Here is an 18,867-nt window from a genome sequence, read left to right as displayed (position 1 = left end):
AGACTCTGTCCAGGACTCTATATTTAATGTTCCACTCCATCCACAGCGACTGATGGACAAGACTCTGTCCAGGACTCTATATTTAATGCTCCACTCCATCCACAGTGACTGATGGACAAGACTCTGTCCAGGACTCTCCATGTATCAAACCCATTTTGTTGGTGTCCCCCCCCCCCCACTCGTTACCATCAATACTTTAAACTATTTGAAGTTTTTCTATACATGTTAATATTTGTATCTACTTATTAAATTTACTTAAAAGTAAATACCTGCAGTCAACTTGCACAATGTTACAAAGTTGCAAAGCCTACACCTGCATTGCTTGCTTTTTGGGGTTTTAGGCTGGGTTTCTGTACAGTACTTTGAGATATCAGCTGATGTACGAAGGGCTATATACATACATTTGATTTGATTTAATAGAGTAAACAGCAGGGTTGTTCCATATGGATGAAGTGAGAACAGGAACCAGTTAAATAGAGTAAACAGCAGGGTCGTTCCATATGAATGAAGTGAGAACAGGAACCAGTTAAATAGACTAAACAGCAGGGTCGTTCCAGATGAATGAAGTGAGAACCAGTTAAATAGACTAAACACCTGGGTCGTTCAGTAGAATGCCCCTTTAGGGTCGTTCCAGATGAATGAAGTGAGAACCAGTTAAATAGACTAAACAGCAGGGTCGTTCAGTAGAATGCCTTCCCCTTTAGGGTCGTTCCAGATGAATGAAGTGAGAACCAGTTAAATAGACTAAACAGCTGGGTCGTTCAGTAGAATGCCTGCCCCTTTAGGGTCGTTCCAGATGAATGAAGTGAGAACCAGTTAAATAGACTAAACAGCAGGGTCGTTCAGTAGAATGCCTGCCCCTTTAGGGTCGTTCCAGATGAATGAAGTGAGAACCAGTTAAATAGACTAAACAGCTGGGTCGTTCAGTAGAATGCCTGCCCCTTTAGGGTCGTTCCAGATTAATGAAGTGAGAACCAGTTAAATAGACTAAACAGCTGGGTAGTTCAGTAGAATGCCCCTTTAAAACTACACTTTGGTTCCATAACTGCAGAGTTTGTGCCCCTGTTTTTACTTACTGGTGTCAATCAGATGTTCAGTCTCCTCCTCTCCCAAGACATCTTCCTCTTTTATTGAGATATCCTCCTCTTCCACTCTAAAAGGTTCTTCCTCTCCTTTCACTAGAACTTCTTCTTCTTCTTTCAATGTAATAGCCTCCTCCTCTTCCTCCTTTATTATTTTGAAATCGTCTTCCTCTTCTTCTTTTACTGTGACCTCCTCCTCCTTCACTCTGAACACTGCATCCTCTTCTTCCTCTCCTTTCACTCTAATATCCTCTTCTTCACCTTCCTCTCCTTTCACTCTAATATCCGCCTCTTCTTCACCTTCCTCTCCAATATCCGCCTCTTCTTCACCTTCCTCTCCTTTCACTCTAATATCCTCTTCTTCACCTTCCTCTCCTTTCACTCTAATATCCTCCTCTTCTTCACCTTCCTCTCCTTTCACTCTAATATCATCCTCTTCTTCTTCTTCTTTTACGATAATGTTCAGCCCCAGAGCTGCTTTCTCCGTCCAGCAGACCTCTTCTTTAGAAGTGGTGGAGTAGCTTAGTGAACTCATGGTCGGGGACATTAACTAGGCAGATAGAATGAACCTTAGGTTAGTTGCTAATGCTAACTTAGCAAGCCACCTACCCGACAAAACAACGTAACAGCTTCCTCTTCCTTATCTTTCACGGGAGCTTCTTTCTCCGTCCAGCAGACCTCCTCTTTAGAAGGTGAGGGAGTAACTTACTGAGCTCATGGTCGGGGATGTTAGCTTGCTTGATAGCATTAGCTGTTTAGCATTAGCTAAAATAGTTAGCTAACTATATGGAATAAAACAGGTTAACACGTAGACATGTGCGTGTGTTTAAAAAAACAAACAGTGTCTGATATACACAGAACGTGTCTCGAATACGACTATGTCTTGCAAGTTGCCCAAGTTCACCCTTACCAGGCTTGTTGTGAACAAAAGAAGCTGTCCGTCCACTGGTTTATACGTCACACAGCATCCCCCGACAGTACTGTCCGTCCATTGGTTTATACGTCACACAGCATCCCCCGACATAAAATACACACGTTGCCATCTGCTGACTGGAGTGGGTAATGCAGCTGAGGTAAAAATAAATAAATAATATAATCACTATTCAACCACACCAAAGAATATATAGATTCGACCCATTTCAAATAAGCAAATATGCTTTCCAAACATGCCAGAAGGCAATCTAAAACAATGTAGTTAGAAGCTCTGGTTGGGCGCTATCAACTAGTGTCTGTCTCTTCTTCAAATCACAAGCAGATTCCTTAGCACACTTTAAGTAATACTTTGCCATCCAACCTAAGTGTATGTAAACTTCCGACTTCAGCTGTAGATTCGACCCATTTCAAATAAGCAAATATGCTTTCCAAACATGGCAGAAAGCAATCTAAAACAACGTAGTTAGAAGCTCTGGTTGGGCGCTATCAACTACTGTCTGTGATGAACTGGTAGACTCTTCTTCAAATCACAAGCAGTTTCCTTTACACACTTCAATTAATACTTTGCCATCCTCTGAGAATATATTACATATTGTTGTATTAGGTTTTCACCCAAATAAATTCAATTCAAAGCTGAGTGATGTCGAGGCATAAATGTTGTTAGGTCCCGTGTACATTTATGAATGTATTTGCAACATACAGTATGTTGTATCATATTACCTTGGTCTACCTTTATAAATGTTAGGTCCAGTGTAGATTTATGAATGAAGCATGGTGGTGGCAGCATCATACTGTGGGGGTGTTAATTATGTCATATCATATTACCTTGGTCTACCTTTATAAATGTTAGGTCCAGTGGAGATTTTGAATGAAGCATGGTGGTGGCAGCATCATGCTGTGGGGGTGTTAATTATGTCATATAATATTACATTGGTCTACCTTTATAAATGTTTGGTCCAGTGTTTTTCAGCAGCAGGTACTGGGAGACTAGTCAGGATCGAGGTAAAGATGAACGGCGCAAAGTACAGAGAGATCCTTGATGAAAACCTGCTCCAGAGCGCTCAGGACCTCAGACTGCGCTACACCCACAATAACATCTGCTAAACACGTGTATGTGACCAATTACATTTGATTTGATTTGAAAGTACCGAGTAAAGGGTCTGAATACTCATGTAAATGTAATAAATTAGCAAACATTTCCAAAAGCCTGTTGTTGCGATGTCATTATGATATGGAGTGTAGATTGATGAGGGGAAAAACAATTGAATACATCTTTGAATAAGGCTGTAACGTAACAACATGTGGAAAGAGTGAAAGGGTCTGAATACTTTCCGAAGGCCCTGTATTTAACATTATTAATGTGAACAGTGATTCCATGTCCATGTAAATAGAAAGGCACCGGGAGGAACCGGGTGGTTGTCGGCCAGTATATGTATGTATACAACATGTCTCCGATCCATTGGCCTAAATAGCGACCTGTCAAATCAATATGTGCTTTGATGTATGACACTACGTACCAAAAACAGGACAGGTCAAAGGAAAATGGACAATATGGAATGAAGGCTTCCTACTGTTCGGCAGTTTCACTCCGTGGACTAAATTGTCATGATAACCAGTGTTTTCATGTTTGTATTGGTACATTTTGGACGAGCTGATCCTAGCGGAGTAGAAGGAAATACTTCTGTGTTTCCCGCTACGTTTTTTTGTGAACAAGTTCAAGATAACGACTTATGAACTTGGGGAATGGATCTTCAGAGCTTAAATACCCCCCAAAACCGTCTTAAGCCTTTGTCAGAATCTGAGGGGTATACTATGAAGCAAGCTTGATCTACTCAGGGTTACTGTATGAAACCAGCTAGCTTCAGTACTCAGGGTTACTGTATGAAGCCAGCTAGCTTCAGTTAGCTTCACATTCTAGCTCAGGCTATATCCGTATTATGACGGTGGATATTGATACTGCACTCGCTGCTTACTCAAGCCAGACACGCCCTGATCTGTTTTACCTGTCCTTGTCTCCACCCCCCTCCAGGTGTCACCCATCTTCCCAATTATCCCCTGTGTATTTATACCTGTGTTCTCTGTCTGTTTGTTGCCAGTTCCTCTTGTTGTTTCCCAGCCTCTCTTTCCTCGTCCTCCTGTTTTTTGCCCTTTGCCTGTCCTGGTCCTGTAACCTCCTACCTGACCTCTCTGCCCGCCGTCCTGTAACCTCCTACCTGACCTCTCTACCTGCTGTCCTGTAACCTCCTACCTGACCTCTCTGCCTGCTGTCCTGTAACCTCCTACCTGACCTCTCTGCCTGCCGTCCTGTAACCTCCTACCTGACCTCTCTGCCTGCCGTCCTGTAACCTCCTACCTGACCTCTCTGCCTGCCGTCCTGTAACCTCCTACCTGACCTCTCTGCCTGCCGTCCTGTAACCTCCTGTTTTGACCTGCTCCACCTCTGAACTCTGCCTGTCCTGCCAACCCGTCCTGTACCTCCTACCTGACCTCTCTGCCTGCCGTCCTGTAACCTCCTACCTGACCTCTCTGCCTGCCGTCCTGTAACCTCCTACCTGACCTCTCTGCCTGCCGTCCTGTAACCTCCTACCTGACCTCTCTGCCTGCCGTCCTGTACCTTTGCTCCACCTCTTGTTTACTGAACTCTGCCTGTCCCTGAGCCAGCCAGCCTGCCGTCCTGTACCTCTGCTCCACCTCTTGATTACTGAACTCTGCCTGTCCCTGAGCCAGCCAGCCTGCCGTCCTGTACCTTTGCTCCACCTCTTGATTACTGAACTCTGCCTGTCTCTGAGCCAGCCAGCCTGCCGTCCTGTACCTTTGCTCCACCTCTTGATTACTGAACTCTGCCTGTCCCTGACCCTGCCGTCCTGTACCTTCGCCTTACCCTGGATTATCGACCCCTGCCTGCCTTGACCTGTCTTTGCCTGCCCCTGTTGTTACGATAAACATTGTTACTTCGACAGTCTGCATCGGGGTCTTACCTTGATTCCTGATCAAGCCTGTTATAGTTTGTAAGTGATAGTGCACCCGCTGCTTATTCAAACCTGTTCTGCTTGTATAAGTGTCTATGTCGCACATGGCTAGTGGAACACCGACAGACAATGCCGACCCATCAATCCATGGTGGAGTCACCCTTACCAAAAGGTATTGCAGTAAGAGTGTATTATAACTGCAGTAGACAGCAAATAATGCATCCAAAATAACACCGTGGACTGTAATTACTGCAGTTTCCAAACTGCAACCTCTGTTTGTCAGGGCAGAATCACATCTTTAATTTGTGCTGAAATCCAAATGAAGGAATAGTTATCTTGCAAACTCAGCAGGCTGGTGTGAAGTAGGCATCTCTATTTTATTACATTATTACTTGTCATTAATGTGATCTTTGGTGTGCTTTATCAATGCACAAGCACCTTTTTCACCACTCCTACCGATAAAATAAGTTATTTATTCATACTAAAGTTTTACTGTGTGTGAAAACAACATGCAATGTGATAATTTTTTAAATATTAAAATACTGAACACAATTTGATTTGTTAATTATTTATATCAATCTTCCTCAAATTAAATGGGACAATGACGCAATCTGGTCATGTTCTGTTATAATCTCTACCCTGCACAGCCAGAAGAGGACTGGCCACCCCACATAGCCCGGTTCCTCTCTAGGTTTCTTGAGGTTTTGGCCTTTCTAGGGAGTTTTTCCTCAACGTGCTTTTACACCTGCATTGTTTGCTGTTTGGGGTTTTAGGCTGGGTTTCTGTACAGCACTTTTGAGATACAGCTGATGTACGAAGGGCTATATAAATTTTGATTTGATTTGAAAGAGGAAGGAAAACTGATTTTCATTGGTCCTGCAGCTCAGACCTGCCCCAGACCAGGTTAGTCCTGAGTTAGCCTGCCCCAGACCAGGTTAGTCCTGAGTTAGCCTGCCCCAGACCAGGTTAGTCCTGAGTTAGCCTGCCCCAGACCAGGTTAGTTCTGAGTTAGCCTGCCCCAGACCAGGTTAGTCCTGAGTTAGCCTGCCCCAGACCAGGTTAGTCCTGAGTTAGCCTGCCCCAGACCAGGTTAGTCCTGAGTTAGCCTGCCCCAGACCAGGTTAGTCCTGAGTTAGCCTGCCCCAGACCAGGTTAGTCCTGAGTTAGCCTGCCCCAGACCAGGTTAGTTCTGAGTTAGCCTGCCCCAGACCAGGTTAGTTCTGAGTTAGCCTGCCCCAGACCAGGTTAGTCCTGAGTTAGCCTGCCCCAGACCAGGTTAGTTCTGAGTTAGCCTGCCCCAGACCAGGTTAGTTCTGAGTTAGCCTGCCCCAGACCAGGTTAGTTCTGAGTTAGCCTGCCCCAGACCAGGTTAGTTCTGAGTTAGCCTGCCCCAGACCAGGTTAGTTCTGAAGGATTCCTTACAATAGAAACTTACCTGGCTTAAAGGTGAGCCACCTTCGTGTGACTGGTTATCTCGAGTTGAACTCAGAGTTAACCACTAAGATACTTCGATTCTAATTCCTCAAACCTAATTCATAGTATAGAGTTCAGGACTAATAACGCCAATATAACTGCATGTTTTACAGATTTGTTTTATTTTTATCAATTGAGATATAGCTTATATGATGTCGAGCTACTTCTGAAGCACATGCTGTGCCCTAGAAACTAGTTTATTAGAAATACCAAAAATATTGGGACAAATTAGTAATTTGTGTAATATTAGGTTTTTACACGATGTAAAAGCACCATTTCCTATTGAGATGCGGAACATAGAACACGGTCTCTTTCAGAACGTTTGTGACGACTAAGAGATCTGTCATTCATTGCTATGATCTCCTGAAGAAGCTTTCCCGTTTCCAGTCTTTCTGTGCCCCCAAATGTTTGAATGTATTAATAACGTTAACAGGTTGTTATCTACCTGGCTCATGAGGTAACAAACATGACTGAACAACATGTAAAATAAAAAGGTTAACAGCCCGCGAGGAGTTTTAGAACAGCAAGCGACGTGGTTTATGAATGGAAAATGCGCCCCCCAATACGTGACAGGAATAAAAAAAAAAAATCCTGTTTGGTTTAGAAATGAGCAGTTTTCGCTGTAGTAATGGTGCTAGCACGACGCTAACGAAACTGTACTCAGGAAACAACAGCACAGCGAAGCTTTATCATTACAAAAAGTATTTATCTGGGTGATATTTTTTTATAGGCGCACTGGTACTCCTGAATTGGACAGGACGATATTAAGGAGCATGTGCGAGGGGGGGGGGTGTTATTTATTGTCTCATTAAGGGTGGTGGAACGGTGTGTGTGTGTGTGTGTGTGTGTGTGTGTGTGTGTGTGTGTGGGGGGGTGGTATTAGTCTCTCCTAGGGTGGTGGTACGGTGTGTGTGTGGGGGGGGGTATTAGTCTCTCCTAGGGTGGTGGAACGGTGTGTGTGTGGGGGGTATTAGTCTCTCCTAGGGTGGTGGAGACCTGTCCTGTTTTCCTCTAGGCAGACCTGAGTGTTATACAACAACAGCAGGATCGATGAGTTAGCCAGATACCTTTTATTATTTTGTACTGAAAAACGCATATCTGTGTGGGGGGGGGGTATTCGTCTCACCTAGGGTGGTGGAACGCCAGGACCTGTCCTGTTTTCCTCTAGGCAGACTTAGACCTGAGTGTTATACAACAACAGCAGGATCGATGAGTTAGCCAGAAACCTTTTATTATTTTGAAAGGGGACGCTAGAAATGGGCGTGGTCTGAATAACGCATATCTAAGTCCATAGTTGTTTCTGGTTCTTTATAAAAGTTTAGATGGCTAGCCCTTATTGATCCTGCCTTGCAGTACATCCCTCTCAATATTAATATGTACATTATGAATAAATACTGTTGGAATTAGATTCGTACGTTTTTCTCAGTCTGTACATTTGTTTATTTTTTCACACACACATACACAATGCAAACACAAGAGGAAATATATCACATGTAAATAGACAGCACTTGATTAACACACAGAGAAAATACACAAAGACAGAGTTCTTTGTGGTCCTGTGTAGCTCAGTTGGTAGAGCATGGCGCTTGTAACGCCAGGGTAGTGGGTTCGATCCCCGGGACCACCCATACGTAGAATGTATGCACACATGACTGTAAGTCGCTTTGGATAAAAGCGTCTGCTAAATGGCATATATATAATTGAATTAAAAAGCATTATAACTGACCTACTCTATACTGAAACAGATATACTCACTATGTCCAATTCATGTTAAAAAACAACATTGAGTTCACTTTGTACAATTTGATTTCGTGTGATATAAACAAATAAACAGTCAGTGAAAAATGAAATGAGACAAGTGTTGGAGCACTGTGTGTGTTAAATACATCAGTTAATTAATGAGTTACATCTCTCTTTCCACACTGAGAGCAGTGGTAAGGTGTTTCCCCATGTGTCTGTTACCTCGTGGTCTTTCAGGTTCCCTAACTAGGTAAATATCTTTCCAATATATATTTCTCTGCAATGTGGATTCTTTCAAGGCTTCTCCGCGGAGTGTGTCAGCTCATGTTTTTTCAGGTATCTTGACTGTGAGAAACTCTTTCCACACTGGGAACAGGGGTGAGGCTTCTCTTTTATGTGTGTCCACTCGTGTGTTTTCAGGCCCCATAACTGGATAAAACTCTTTCCACACAGAGAGCAGTGGAAATTCTTCTCTCCTTTGTGTAATATCTTATGTTTTGTCAGGCCCCCTAACTGATTAAAACTCTTCCCACACAGGGAGCAGTGGAAGGGCTTTTCTCCTGTGTGAATTCTCTCATGTGCTTTCAGGTGCCCCAACCGGGTAAAACGCTTTCCACAATGTGAGCAGTGGAAGGGCTTTTCTCCTCTGTGCATGCTCTCATGTCCTTTCAGGCTTCCTAAATGGGTAAAACGCTTTCCGCAAAGGGAGCAGTGGAAGGGCTTTTCTCCTGTGTGCATTCTCTCATGTTCTTTCAGGCTCCCTAATTGGGTAAAACTCTTTCCACAATCGGAGCAGCGGAAAGGCTTCTCTCCTCTGTGCCTTCTCTCATCCATTTGCAGGTGCCATAACCTGGTAAAACTCTTTCCACACTGGGAGCAGTGGAAAGGCTTTTCTCCTGTGTGTATCATCTCATGTCGTTTCAGGCTAAATAACCTGGTAAAACTCTTTCCACACTGGGAGCAGTGGTAAGTCTCCTCTCCTGCGTGTATTCCTTCATGTCTTTTCAAGGACCCTAACCGGGTAAAACTCTTTCCACACTGGGAGCAGTGGTGTCGTCTTACTGGTTTGGATGTCTCTGGCTCTGGTTCCTCTGAGTCTGGTCTTTCACCTGCTAAAGAAAAACAGTATGTGTATTTAAAAGAGAGACCTGAATGAAACCTCCACATGAAACATCTGTCTTCCTATGAGGTTGAATCCTAACCACATCCCTCACTAACCTGAGGCCAGTTTTCAAACATTTTAAAAAGTCTTATAGCCGAGCACTATAATCATAGAAATTGAGGACTACAGTATTTAAATCAATGTCATAGGCTGCATTTGATCCATTGTTCATAATGTTTTGTTGTTGGCCCACTGATGGTAAACACATCTTACACTGTGGCTTTAAACGGATACTGCGAGATTCTGGCAACTCGTGTTAGCGCAATGACTGAAAGTCTACAGGTATGCTAGCGGATGCTAGTTAGCGTTGTCCTGTGAAACTACCTGTAACATCCTTCATAGTGCACGGCAGTCTACAGGTATGCTAGCGGATGCTAGTTAGCATTGTCCTGTGAAACTACCTGTAACTTCCTTCATACTGCACGGCAGTCTACAGGTATGCTAGCGGATGCTAGTTAGCGTTGGCTAGTGAAACTAGCTGTAACATCCTTCATAGTGCACGGCAGTCTACAGGTATGCTAGCGGATGCTAGTTAGCATTGTCCTGTGAAACTACCTGTAACTTCCTTCATACTGCACGGCAGTCTACAGGTATGCTAGCGGATGCTAGTTAGCATTGTCCTGTGAAACTACCTCTAACATCCTTCATAGTGCACGGCAGTCTACAGGTATGCTAGCGGATGCTAGTTAGCGTTGGCTAGTGAAACTAGCTGTAACATCCTTCATAGTGCACGGCAGTCTACAGGTATGCTAGCGGATGCTAGTTAGCATTGTCCTGTGAAACTACCTGTAACTTCCTTCATAGTGCACGGCAGTCTACAGGTATGCTAGCGGATGCTAGTTAGCGTTGTCCTGTGAAACTACCTGTAACATCCTTCATAGTGCACGGCAGTCTACAGGAAGCGGATGCTACCTGTAACATCCTTCATACTGCACGGCAGTCTACAGGTATGCTAGCGGATGCTAGTTAGCATTGTCCTGTGAAACTGAAACTAGCTGTAACATCCTTCATAGTGCACGGCAGTCTACAGGTATGCTAGCGGATGCTAGTTAGCGTTGGCTAGTGAAACTAGCTGTAACATCCTTCATAGTGCACGGCAGTCTACAGGTATGCTAGCGGATGCTAGTTAGCGTTGGCTAGTGAAACTAGCTGTAACATCCTTCATAGTGCACGGCAGTCTACAGGTATGCTAGCGGATGCTAGTTAGCGTTGGCTAGTGAAACTAGCTGTAACATCCTTCATAGTGCACGGCAGAGACAGACAAAATGGATCCACGAGTTCATCTGACATTGGGTACAGTCCCTTCAGAAAGTATTCACACCCCTTGACTTGTTCCACATGTTGTTGTGTTACAGCCTGAATACAAAATGTATTAAATAAAACATTCTAATTCATCCACACACAATACCCCGTAATGACATCACAATACCCCGTAATGACATCACAATACCCCGTAATGACATCACAATACCCCGTAATGACATCACAATACCCTATAATGACAAAGTGAAAAGGTGTTTTTAGACATTTTTTGCATATTGATTGATAATGAAATACAGAAATATCCCATTTACATAATATTTCCAACTCCCCGAGGCAATATATGTTAAAATCACCCTTTTGGCAGCGATTACAGCTGTGAGTTTTTCTGGGTAAGTCGGTCAAGCTGGTTGTTGATCATTGCTAAACAGCCATTTTAAAAATCTTACCACAGATTTTCAATCCGATTTAAGTCAAAACTGAAACTACGCCATTCAGGAAGATTCAATGTTGTCTTGGTAAGCAAATCCAGTGTAGATTTTCTGAATGCTGGAAACACTTGGCTACTCGGTTTTGTTGTTTTTGATTAAAAAAAAAAATAAGTTAGATTATAAATACTGCACTTGTTTTTGCTTTTTTTTGTTTTTTTTGTTTTTGGATTGTGAAAATATTTCAGAATACGAGGTATGAGGTAGTTGATGTGTAGGGGTACGAGGTAGTTGATGTGTAGGGGTACGAGGTAGTTGATGTGTAGGGGTACTAGGTAGTTGATGTGTAGGGGTACTAGGTAGTTGATGTGTAGAGGTACGAGGTAGTTGATGTGTAGGGGTACGAGGTAGTTGATGTGTAGGGGTACGAGGTAGTTGATGTGTAGGGGTACGAGGTAGTTGATGTGTAGGGGTACGAGGTAGTTGATGTGTAGGGGTAGTTGATGTGTAGGGGTACGAGGTAGTTGATGTGTAGGGGTACGAGGTAGTTGATGTGTAGGGGTACGAGGTAGTTGATGTGTAGGGGTACGAGGTAGTTGATGTGTAGGGGTACGAGGTAGTTGATGTGTAGGGGTACGAGGTAGTTGATGTGTAGGGGTACTAGGTAGTTGATGTGTAGGGGTACTAGGTAGTTGATGTGTAGGGGTACTAGGTAGTTGATGTGTAGGGGTACTAGGTAGTTGATGTGTAGGGGTACGAGGTAGTTGATGTGTAGGGGTACTAGGTAGTTGATGTGTAGGGGTACTAGGTAGTTGATGTGTAGGGGTACGAGGTAGTTGATGTGTAGGGGTACGAGGTAGGTAGTTGATGATGTGTAGGGGTACTAGGTAGTTGATGTGTAGGGTACTAGGTACTGATGTGTAGTTAGGAGTTGATGTGTAGGGGTACTAGGTAGTTGATGTGTAGAGGTACGAGGTAGTTGATGTGTAGGGGTACGAGGTAGTTGATGTGTAGGGGTACTAGGTAATAACATGACTGTATACACAGAGTACCAGTACTGAGTTGATGTGTAGGGGTACTAGGTAATAACATGGCTGTATACACAGAGTACCAGTACTGAGTTGATGTGTAGGGGTACTAGGTAATAACATGGCTGTATACACAGAGTACCAGTACTGAGTTGATGTGTAGGGGTACTAGGTAATAACATGACTGTTTACACAGAGTACCAGTACTGAGTTGATGTGTAGGGGTACTAGGTAATAACATGGCTGTATACACAGAGTACCAGTACTGAGTTGATGTGTAGGGGTACGGGGTAATGGAGGTAGATATGTACATATAACTAGGAATAAAGTGACAGATGAGAAACAGTAGCAGCAGCGTATGTTGATGTGAGTCAAAGTTCATGCAGATCATCCAGGTAGCCATTTGGTGAACTCTTTATCAGTCTTATGGCTCGGGGGGAGCTGTTCAGGGTCCTGTTGGTTCCAGGCTTCACACATCGGCACCTCTTGCCGTACGTGATACGATCATTTCCATGGTAATGTAGAATGTTCATTCAGATGACGGATGTGGCTCATGCAATGGAATGTATTTATTGTAATGTCAGTTGAGTTGATTCAACAAATCACAGCACAGCCTGATGGGAACACTTCCTGCTTTTAGTCAATGCTTTGCTCCAATGGGTGCACTCGCAACGGCCGACAGTACACCCATTATGACATCATCGTCTTGAATGGGAACACCCGTTCTGTCCAATGAGGGGATTCGATTCATCTGGAGCCCAGCGAGGCTTGTTTTACAACCTGGTGAAGTTTTGGAACTGGGCTGCCTCCCAGGTCCCAGTCAGCACATGGAGTAATCAAATCAAATCAAATTTATTTATATAGCCCTTCGTACATCAGCTGATATCTCAAAGTGCTGTACAGAAAGTCTTATGAAGTCTTATGAAAGTAATGAGGAGGATTCTGTGGGAAGATCTCAATTACATACTCCTCACGTCACCTCTGCTCATCTCCTTCTCAAAACACACATTGGATGAGAGACAGAGGACACAAAGAATATGCAATTGGGATCTTCCCTGTTTTACATAAACCCCACGGTTCTCAAACATTGTACCTGGAGATCTACCGTCCAGTAGGTTCTCAAACATTGTACCTGGAGACCAACCGTCCTGTAGGTTCTTAAACATTGTACCTGGAGACCTACCGTCCAGTAGGTTCTTAAACATTGTACCTGGAGACCAACCGTCCTGTAGGTTCTTAAACATTGTACCTAGAGACACTGACCACAGAACTAATGAGCTGCTCTACGACAGTGAATACACTGACCACAGAACGAATGAGCTGCTCTATAACAGTGACCACAGAACGAATGAGCTGCTATATAACAGTGACCACAGAACTAATGAGCTGCTCTACAACAGTGAATACACTGACCACAGAACTAATGAGCTGCTCTACAACAGTGAATACACCGACCACAGAACTAATGAGCTGCTCTACAACAGTGAATACACTGACCACAGAACTAATGAGCTGCTCTACAACAGTGAATACACTGACCACAGAACTAATGAGCTGCTCTAGAACAGTGAATACACTGACCACAGAACTAATGAGCTGCTCTACAACAGTGAATACACTGACCACAGAACTAATGAGCTGCTCTAGAACAGTGAATACACTGACCACAGAACTAATGAGCTGCTCTACAACAGTGAATACACTGACCACAGAACTAATGAGCTGCTCTAGAACAGTGAATACACTGACCACAGAACTAATGAGCTGCTCTACAACAGTGAATACACTGACCACAGAACTAATGAGCTGCTCTACAACAGTGAATACACTGACCACAGAACTAATGAGCTGCTCTACAACAGTGAATACACCGACCACAGAACTAATGAGCTGCTCTACAACAGTGAATACACTGACCACAGAACTAATGAGCTGCTCTACAACAGTGAATACACTGACCACAGAACTAATGAGCTGCTCTACAACAGTGAATACACCGACCACAGAACTAATGAGCTGCTCCAACAGTGAATTGACCACAGAACTAATGAGCTGCTCTACAACAGTGAATACACTGACCACAGAACTAATGAGCTGCTCTACAACAGTGAATACACTGACCACAGAACTAATGAGCTGCTCTACAACAGTGAATACTGACCACAGAACTAATGAGCTGCTCCAACAGTGAATACATGACCACAGAACTAATGAGCTGCTCTACAACAGTGAATACACTGACCACAGAACTAATGAGCTGCTCTACAACAGTGAATACACTGACCACAGAACTAATGAGCTGCTCTACAACAGTGAATACACTGACCACAGAACTAATGAGCTGCTCTACAACAGTGAACACACTGACCACAGAACTAATGAGCTGCTCTACAACAGTGAATACACTGACCACAGAACTAATGAGCTGCTATACAACAGTGAATACACTGACCACAGAACTAATGAGCTGCTCTACAACAGTGAATACACTGACCACAGAACTAATGAGCTGCTTGCTATACAACAGTCTCATCCACACACCACTGTTCTTACTTGAATCTGAATCTCCCTCTTCTTCTCCTCTCACAGTTCCACTCAGACCCGGTGTTTTCCTGCAGTCGACCAGCCGCACTGACACCCTCTTCAGACCCCACAGTAAGGCAACAGTGGGAGAGGCACGACCTGGGGACTCTGGGAGAGGGAAAGACATGTCCTGGAAACCACAAAAATAAACAATCAACTTAGGGTGGGAAACACTCTCCTACCTTGATTCCTCTCATTCTCTGGACCTCCTGCTATAAATGTTGTGGAGGAGAAAGTCCAAGAGGAGGAACCTCAGATCAGAAACACACCTACCTTGATTCCTCTCATTCTCTGGACCTCCTGCTATAAATGTTGTGGAGGAGAAAGTCCAATCAGAATCATCTGTATTTGCCAAAAACATTTACATATATCAGTATTTGGATGAACCTCAGATGTTCTCCTCCAATGGATTTATAGGAGGAGGTCCAGGAATTAAGGAAGGAATGTTGAGAACCAGAAACCCTTTGTGACTGGGATGTACTCACACAACTCCCCCTCTGCTCTGGGGTGTGGCTCTCTGGAGCCGACTCCGCCTTCAGCCTGTTGCTAGGAAACCAATCCTTGTCTTTCAGGTCACATTCTTTGTCGCAGTGAATAGCATCGTCATCACCACCAAACTGTCTGGGACTCACGGGTGTCACATTAGATTCTTCCTGTGTCTTTCTGATGTCCTCCGTCACTGTAGAGCCCTGGGAGGGCCAGGAAACTGCATATTGCCTCGTTTTGGGATCTGTAAAGGGAAAAGAGTTTGACTAGAGGTAAAAACATAGGTTATAGTTTGCTCCCTCATCTGATTCCGGTAAAAACATAGGTTATAGCTTCCTCCCTCATCTGATTATCAAACATACTATTGGTAAATAGTACGAGCGGAAATGGAGGAAAACTCGCCTCCCTGCGGACCTGGCATCCTTTCACTCCCTCCTCTCTACATTTTCCTCCTCTGTCTCTGCTGCTAAAGCCACTTTCTACCACTCTAAATTCCAAGCACCTGCCTCTAACCCTAGGAAGCTCTTTGCCACATTCTCCTCCCTCCTGAATCCTCCTCCCCCTCCCCCCCTCCTCCCTCTCTGCAGATGACTTCGTCAACCATTTTGAAAAGAAGATCGACGACATCCGATCCTCGTTTGCTAAGTCAAACAACACCGCTGGTTCTGCTCACACTGCCCTACCCTGTGCTCTGACCTCTTTCTCCCCTCTCTCTCCAGATGAAATCTCGCGTCTTGTGAGAGACGGCCGGCCGCCCAACAACCTGCCCGCTCGACCCTATCCCCTCCTCTCTTCTCCAGACCATTTCCGGAGACCTTCTCCCTTACCTCACCTCGCTCATCAACTTATCCCTGACCGCTGGCTACGTCCCTTCCGTCTTCAAGAGAGCGAGAGTTGCACCCCTTCTGAAAAAACCTACACTCGATCCCTCCGATGTCAAAAACTACAGACCAGTATCCCTTCTTTCTTTTCTCTCCAAAACTCTTGAACGTGCCGTCCTTGGTCAGCTCTCCCGCTATCTCTCTCAGAATGACCTTCTTGATCCAAATCAGTCAGGTTTCAAGACTAGTCATTCAACTGAGACTGCTCTTCTCTGTATCACGGAGGCGCTCCGCACCGCTAAAGCTAACTCTCTCTCCTCTGCTCTCATCCTTCTAGACCTATCGGCTGCCTTCGATACTGTGAACCATCAGATCCTCCTCTCCACCCTCTCCGAGTTGGGCATCTCCGGCGCGGCCCACGCTTGATTGCGTCCTACCTGACAGGTCGCTCCTACCAGGTGGCGTGGCGAGAATCTGTCTCCTCACCACGCGCTCTCACCACTGGTGTCCCCCAGGGCTCTGTTCTAGGCCCTCTCCTATTCTCGCTATACACCAAGTCACTTGGCTCTGTCATAACCTCACATGGTCTCTCCTATCATTGCTATGCAGACGACACACAATTAATCTTCTCCTTTCCCCCTTCTGATGACCAGGTGGCGAATCGCATCTCTGCATGTCTGGCAGACATATCAGTGTGGATGACGGATCACCACCTCAAGCTGAACTCGGCAAGACGGAGCTGCTCTTCCTCCCGGGGAAGGACTGCCCGTTCCATGATCTCGCCATCACGGTTGACAACTCCATTGTGTCCTCCTCCCAGAGCGCTAAGAACCTTGGCGTGATCCTGGACAACAAACTGTCGTTCTCAACTAACATCAAGGCGGTGGCCCGTTCCTGTAGGTTCATGCTCTACAACATCCGCAGAGTACGACCCTGCCTCACACAGGAAGCGGCGCAGGTCCTAATCCAGGCACTTGTCATCTCCCGTCTGGATTACTGCAACTCGCTGTTGGCTGGGCTCCCTGCCTGTGCCATTAAACCCCTACAACTCATCCAGAACGCCGCAGCCCGTCTAGTGTTCAACCTTCCCAAGTTCTCTCACGTCACTCCCGCTCCTCCGTCTCTCCACTGGCTTCCAGTTGAAGCTCGCATCCGCTACAAGACCATGGTGCTTGCCTACGGAGCTGTGATAAAACGGCACCTCAGTACCTCCAGGCTCTGATCAGGCCCTACACCCAAATAAGGGCACTGCGTTCATCCACCTCTGGCCTGCTTGCCTCCCTACCACTGAGGAAGTACAGTTCCCGCTCAGCTCAGTCAAAACTGTTCGCTGCTCTGGCTCCCCAATGGTGGAACAAACTCCCTCACGACGCCAGGACAGCGGAGTCAATCACCACCTTCCGGAGACACCTGAAACCCCACCTCTTTAAGGGATACCTAGGATAGGATAAAGTAATCCTTCTCACCCCCTCACTGTAGAGCCCCCCTTAAAATATTTAGATGCACTATTGTAAAGTGGTTGTTCCACTGGATGTCATAAGGTGAATGCACCAATTTGTAAGTCGCTCTGGATAAGAGCGTCTGCTAAATGACTTAAATGTAATGTAAATGTAAAAACATAGGTTATAGTTTGCTCCCTCATCTGATTCCAAACATATCACTTATCATCCTAGGACCTTCGGTCGGAGAGCAATAGATGAGCGAACTCTGAATACAAACTAAAGGAAAATAAATAAACACACTTTTTTAAGTACTATTTTTGATATGACGTCATAAGCCCAATAATGACAACAACAACAAACAATACGTCTGTGATCGAAATCTTGATTTTTTATTTTTTTTGCTACTTTAAGATTGCACCCCAGACATGTATGGTGGGGTGTATTGAATGTTATCATGGCACGATTACATTGGAGTTGATGCTTTAAATCAATGTTTTTTTTTACTGGTTATCTTCAGTGTACTGACACATGTATATATTTTTTAAACAATTTAAAAACACACCAGTTCAACAACTGCATAGTTCTCCCCCTGTTTTTAAGACAATTACTCACCAGTGTTAACTGGATCTTCTGTCTCCTCCTCTTTCTCCACAAAAGGTTTCTCTTCTTCTTTCTTCTCTTCTTTCAATGTTATTGACTCCTCCTTCACTCCAAAAGGCTCTTCTTCTTTCAATGTGATAGAGGAAGCCATCTCCTTTTTTATTCTGAAAGCTTCTACCTCTTCTTCCACCGTGACAACCTCTATCCCTTCCTCCTCTTCCTCTGTTTTAATTCGACAAGCTTCTTCCGTTCCTATCACTGTAATATCCTCCTCTTCTTCTTCTTTAACGACAATGTTCATCCCCATAGCTGCTTTCTCCGTCCAGCAGATCTCCTCTTCATTAGCAGGAGGAGAGTAGCTTAGTGAGCTCATGGTCAGGGATGTTAGCTACTTAGCATTAGCGACTAGCCTAATACTGGGCTCGGTAACACATGTGCAAATTTAGCAAGCAAATCACGTTTAATTGAACTAGTAGATACGTTAAAAAAACTGTGTTTAAATCACCGAGATTCGTGTTGCTCCACAAAAATGGCCTACAGAGCTTCAATGTTTGTATTTCATGTTGGCTAGCAAGCTACAGAGATGGTGTTGTTAAAGACGCGTCCAACACAGTCTGTCGTCACTAGTTACCACAACCACAAAGTCATAAACCCCACCCATTCCCACAATTTATCTTCTTAAAATTAGATTTCAACCTTAACTCTAACCACATTGCTAACCTTATGCCGAACCCTAAATTAAGACCAAAAATAAAATGTTTGTTTTCATTAATCTTTCGATATAGCCAATTTGACATTGTGGCTGTGGTAACTAGTGGAAACCCGTGTGTCCACTACATTATACGTCACGTGAGAAGCAT

The 18,867-nt window shown here is 44.5% G+C and overlaps 1 protein-coding gene across 4 annotated transcripts; it reads right to left on the bottom strand.

Moving 5' to 3' along the window:
• Window positions 1-7,871: 7,871 nt before the first annotated feature.
• LOC124002719 (oocyte zinc finger protein XlCOF22-like) lies at window positions 7,872-18,633 on the bottom strand. Of its 4 annotated transcripts, none has more exons than XM_046310423.1 (5): window positions 18,020-18,633; window positions 15,144-15,388; window positions 14,932-14,961; window positions 14,629-14,788; window positions 7,872-9,306 (listed from the first exon to the last, which is right to left on the bottom strand). In XM_046310423.1, exons 1-5 carry the CDS (start codon window positions 18,378-18,380, stop codon window positions 8,492-8,494), a joined length of 1,611 nt encoding a protein of 536 aa, XP_046166379.1. In that variant the 5' UTR covers window positions 18,381-18,633; the 3' UTR covers window positions 7,872-8,491. The 4 variants fall into 4 exon arrangements, with proteins under 4 accessions (XP_046166379.1, XP_046166378.1, XP_046166381.1 ...); XM_046310422.1 differs by having other exon boundaries at window positions 7,873-9,309; XM_046310425.1 differs by lacking the exon at window positions 14,932-14,961 and having other exon boundaries at window positions 7,873-9,309; window positions 15,291-15,388.
• Between the last annotated feature and the right edge of the window lie 234 nt (window positions 18,634-18,867).

This window comes from Oncorhynchus gorbuscha, linkage group LG18 (assembly GCF_021184085.1).
Source record: "Oncorhynchus gorbuscha isolate QuinsamMale2020 ecotype Even-year linkage group LG18, OgorEven_v1.0, whole genome shotgun sequence".
In the NCBI taxonomy this organism is placed as follows: Eukaryota; Metazoa; Chordata; class Actinopteri; order Salmoniformes; family Salmonidae; genus Oncorhynchus; species Oncorhynchus gorbuscha.
The sequence above is the reverse complement of the archived record's forward strand: the minus strand, read 5'-3'. Positions and strand labels throughout refer to the sequence as shown.

Excerpts from the sequence above, each read along its gene's own strand:
- LOC124002719 (XM_046310422.1), bottom strand. The coding sequence starts at position 18,380 with ATGAGCTCACTAAGCTACTCTCCTCCTGCTAATGAAGAGGAGATCTGC. Across the intron at positions 14,962-15,143 it reads CAGAGCAGAGGGGGAGTTGT|CAGGAGGTCCAGAGAATGAG; the intron begins GTGAGTACATCC and ends CAACATTTATAG. Across the intron at positions 14,789-14,931 it reads AGAGAATGAGAGGAATCAAG|GACATGTCTTTCCCTCTCCC; the intron begins GTAGGTGTGTTT and ends TGTGGTTTCCAG.